Genomic DNA, 4,618 nt, shown 5'->3' with positions numbered 1-4,618 from the left:
CCACCTACGAAGGCTGTCCAGGCCTACACGAGATGAGGCAGGATAAAGAGGGATAATCCCCCTCGATCCCAAATCATTGAGGCCAATTTTTAGCCATAGAATAATGGCGCGCATATAACACTACGTAGAACTCTGTATATTTTATGTAGCTTTCCAGAACATCTGTTATGAACAATTAACACTGTTCACGAAACACATTTTCGTAAATTTCAAGTAAAAAGATATGTATTTAATAAATAAAAATTTTGTAGTTTTTTGAATCCGCCATTTGTAATTCGTGATGACAACATTGAGTTTCCCCACTCTCATTCAATTCTGTTCATCCCACATAAAGTTACTATTATTTTATTTATTAAATACATATTTTTTTTTAGTTCAAATTTGGGAAAATGTGTTTCTTAAACAATGGTCATTGTTTATTACAGATGTTCTGAAAGCTACATAAAATATACAGAGTTCTACGTAGTGTTATCTGAAATATTCAAGTTAGAATTTTGAAAAATTTTATTCACAAAAACTGGGTTCGACCGTACAAAAAAAACTTCAGATTCGTGTTCAGCACCATCGAAAATAGGGGGGTAGACAAAATTTTGTGAAAAGTGGAGGTGGTGCCACTAAAGTAAATAATTACCAAAAAGTTTGTCATACATCCTCTGCAAAAATACATGTTTAAGTAAATTTTCAGGATATTAACGAAATAAAAGACTACAACTTTCTGTTGCGATGAATCGCTGTCACCCACCATCGCCTTTTTCGACGTGGACGTTTTTTTTCTATCATTTCTTTTTAAAACATTAATATAATTTTGCAAACTCAAAACACATAGTGCCGCGGCAATTTCTACGTCTTCCTTTAATCCAGCTGGAGAATAAAGCGACGCGATGTAGCTGTATGTAAACAGTCACTTGCTTCAAACGCTGCCCTGGAATTATTCAGGGCAGGACAGCGGGCAGCGCGAGTAGCAGCGGCAGTGGCTGCATGTAAAGGGGGTATTACAACTTGATAGTGGGTTAATATTATGGGAAAAGGTCGAATAATTCGGAAGTTGGAAGCAGCTTCTTTGATTCTCAATAAGGTAGAGAAATTTTTAAATAGAAATAAGATTTCACAAGTGAAAATATTGTATAATTGAATGATGCATTGTTTCTTTATATATTTTGCAGCAGCATCAACAGCAAGAGTATCCGCTACACCAGCAACAACAGGTGCAGCAGCTACAACAAGACCAACAGTTACAACAAGTACAGCTAATAAATCAAGAGCAATTAAGTTACAATGAAATTATACTAGAAAGTGAGCATCCTGTCCATTTTAATAAAAGAAAAGTTTTGTTGGTTTGTGATGAGGTCTCGACAAAGCAACGATGAATATGTTCAGAGCATAATATTGACAATAGCAACAAAGTATACTTTATTTATTTGTACATATTCTTGTAATTTATATTACGAGCATAAATAATTAAATTCGTATCTTTCATATAATTCTTGCTGGTGACATCGTTATTATCATTACTGAATTGAATAAATCATTTCCAATTAGTTGCTGTTTCTTTCCTGTTAGTAAAAAACTGATTGAAATTCAGATATCATAAAAAATTTAAAGAGAGGATACGTGTAGTAGTCGATGCTGATTGATCTGTATTGGTAATTGATCACTTTTACTAAATATTTAAATATGGAATCAATTGCTTCATGAACAAAATGAAATTTTAAGAAGAAAAAGGAGATAGACTGACAAGTACTACTTATTTTTAAGAATAGTTCCTGTTTTATTTGTAATATATATTTACTTTGTTACTCGTTTGTTATGAAGAAATATTTATTTTTATTTTAATTAGGTACAAATAATTTCGTTTTTTGATTCAATTAATAAAACATTGAAATCTTTGGTAGATGAACATTTTATTTTTACAAAATATAACAGTGTGTTCCTAAATAAGTGTCGCAACGGAAAACTGTAAATTCCTCTTGAAAAAAGGAACATTCTTTCCCTCTTCCATTTTTCTCCGGGTTTTCGTTTTCGAGATACACGGTGTCAAAATTTTCATTTTTTTTAAATTTTTTGCCAATATCTTAGGAACCGTTTGAACTACAGGACTGAGTTTTTGTACACGCATTACCACTATTAAGAGCTACTTTTTCGCACCCCTCTTGAATTCATTGAACGTGCCAGTGATGGAGATTTTAAAGTATCGTCAGGGTTTTTCCCACCTAACTTTTACGCCACTGGAAAAATTGACATGTGACAGCAAATTCCGAAGCGCCAATGAATTTTACACAAAAAGAGTTCTCTTGTTTCATTGATCTAAAGTCAACCGTTTTCAAGAAAAAATACTTTTTATAAACAAAAACAAACATTTTGCTAACGTTTCGAAAATCTTGTGATTCAAAAGATGGGTAGTAATAATTAACAATTTTAACGAAATTTAACATTTGCAACAAGTAGCTATTAATAGTGGTGATGTGTGTACAAAAACTCAGTCTTGTAATTCAAACGGTTCCCAAGATATTGGCAAAAATCTGAAAAAAAGTTTTGACACCGTGTATCTCGAAAACGAAAGTCAGGAAAGAAAATTGGAAGAGGAAATATATGTTTCTCTTTTCAAGAGGAATTTATAATTTTCCGTTGCGACACTTATTTAGGAACACCCTGTATAACAAAAATATAGAACATTGATAAACTATTTCTTTATAATACCTTATTAATTTTGGTCTATACTCTTCCTTGGAATAAGTCGTGGAACCATGTTACGTTCGAATTAAATCAACAATTTTACGAAAGTAGAATTAAATTTTACAGCAATTTTAAAATATATACCCAGAAAACTAATCGATATTAAACAGTTATAAAATATTTAGATTACCTATTTTTTGTGACCTTTATTACGAGTATAATTTGTTAAAACTTTGGAATCAATTGGTTGTCATGTTTTAAGCTTCTTGACATTTTGAGAGACATATCAATCTGAGCTTCAAATGAAACATTTCCAGATCTCTTCTGAAGAAGAGAGCGATATGACTCTCGAAGCACTGAGAACACAAATTGTCCAACCATAATTCCATAGTCATAGTTTTCAATTACACTAATATAGTATATTATTGATTTATTGGTTATTCAAAAAAATATGGATTGTGATATACTCTATCTTATATGAATTCCTTCCCTATCGTCTCTTTCATAATGCCGACTTTGATTATTTTAATTTGGAGGCACATATGCATCAGGTATATTAATATTTTTTTCAAGCACTTCTAAATCATCATATAAGGTCCGATCAATTTTTGTGTCACATCAATTATTCCTATAACCTCTGGAAATTCATATTGGGCAAAATATTGTTCGATTACAACTACCTCATTACCTCGGCCATTCTATAATTTGTGGAGACAAGTTACTTAGCAAGTATGTAACTTATCTGGTTGTTGTAGAGCTTAAGGCAATGCAAAATTTACCAGAATGATGGGTGAAATAATTAGAAATTGCAAATGTTTCTTCAATTCTGTTAGCTACTTCCCTGATGCTAACACGGAAATGTTAAAAAACTTGGCCACTATATTCAGGTACAATAATTTCAAAGTAGTTCTTATTTTTTACTCTGTTTCTTAGAGTAAATCTATTTCATCATCACTCAAGCTGGACAATGCGTCTAATAAGTCATCTGAATCACTGGACTCAAAATCGGACATCTATAATATTTTAAAAAGTTTATTTAAAAACAGCGAGTTTTTTTATATTCTATTTCTTATTACCACAAGTAAAAATTCCATATTAATAATACAAGAATTGTTATTTTTTTAAAGGGAACTTCCTGTATAAAATGTGACTATTTTTTACTTACATTAAACTGAAATCGTTAACAAAGTAATTATCAAAAACATAAACCTTAATTATAGGTTAATAATAACACGATCCTAGATAAATGATACTATAGATAGGAAACTTGAACAGATTTCGTGGTCATTAACAGCGCTAACTGTTGACACTTTCTCCAACTTCTATTGCTTTCCTTTTCTAGGAATTATCGGTAATACAGTGAGTTAAATTACCTGTAGCCGGTAAAAGATGCAAGCGCCATCTAGTTGTACGCTCTACAACTATATACCTACCTACTCAATATTTGTTTTAGGTATTCTGCCGCCGCTAAATTTAAAATTACATAACAAATCTCACCCTACACAGATCACTCAGAAATTGATTTTGTAAAATAATTTTCACGTAGATAATTTTTTTTGTCACCATGAGAAAATAAGTACATTTGATAAAAAGCATTAAAATCACTCAAGCATTAAAGACACTTTTAAATGCTCTAATAGTCTTCCTACTTAAAATAAGAAATAATTTTGATACTGTAACTTTTTAAAATGTTTGTTGAAAAAATTTCAAATTTCAGTACATATTTTGAAAAAAAAAGAGTGAAAATGATTATAGAGTTTCAGTGCTTTCTATATTGTATTAGCTTTCACGGTGAATAAAAAAATATTACAAGTAAATAATTTTACTAAACCAATCTTTGATTAATTCTTGTAATAGAGATTTATTATGCAACTTTAAATTTTTCGTTGTGTTGATATCCATAAAAAAAACTACCTACCTCTGATCACATTTTTTATTAAAAAAA

General features: G+C 30.7%; 1 protein-coding gene across 1 annotated transcript; it reads left to right on the top strand.

Annotated features, from left to right (window-relative positions):
- Nucleotides 1-607: 607 nt before the first annotated feature.
- LOC108905216 (histone-lysine N-methyltransferase 2D-like) lies at nucleotides 608-1,443 on the top strand. Its single transcript, XM_018708006.2, has 2 exons — nucleotides 608-1,075; nucleotides 1,164-1,443. The coding sequence occupies exons 1-2, from the start codon at nucleotides 1,019-1,021 to the stop codon at nucleotides 1,365-1,367; spliced, it is 261 nt and encodes an 86-aa protein (XP_018563522.1). The 5' UTR covers nucleotides 608-1,018; the 3' UTR covers nucleotides 1,368-1,443.
- The last annotated feature ends 3,175 nt before the right edge of the window (nucleotides 1,444-4,618 follow it).

The sequence above is a fragment of the Anoplophora glabripennis genome, unplaced genomic scaffold, assembly GCF_000390285.2.
Source record: "Anoplophora glabripennis isolate ALB-LARVAE unplaced genomic scaffold, Agla_2.0 scaffold68, whole genome shotgun sequence".
NCBI classification, from domain to species: domain Eukaryota; kingdom Metazoa; phylum Arthropoda; class Insecta; order Coleoptera; family Cerambycidae; genus Anoplophora; species Anoplophora glabripennis.
Note: the sequence above shows the minus strand (reverse complement) of the source record. Positions and strands in the feature narration are given on the sequence as shown.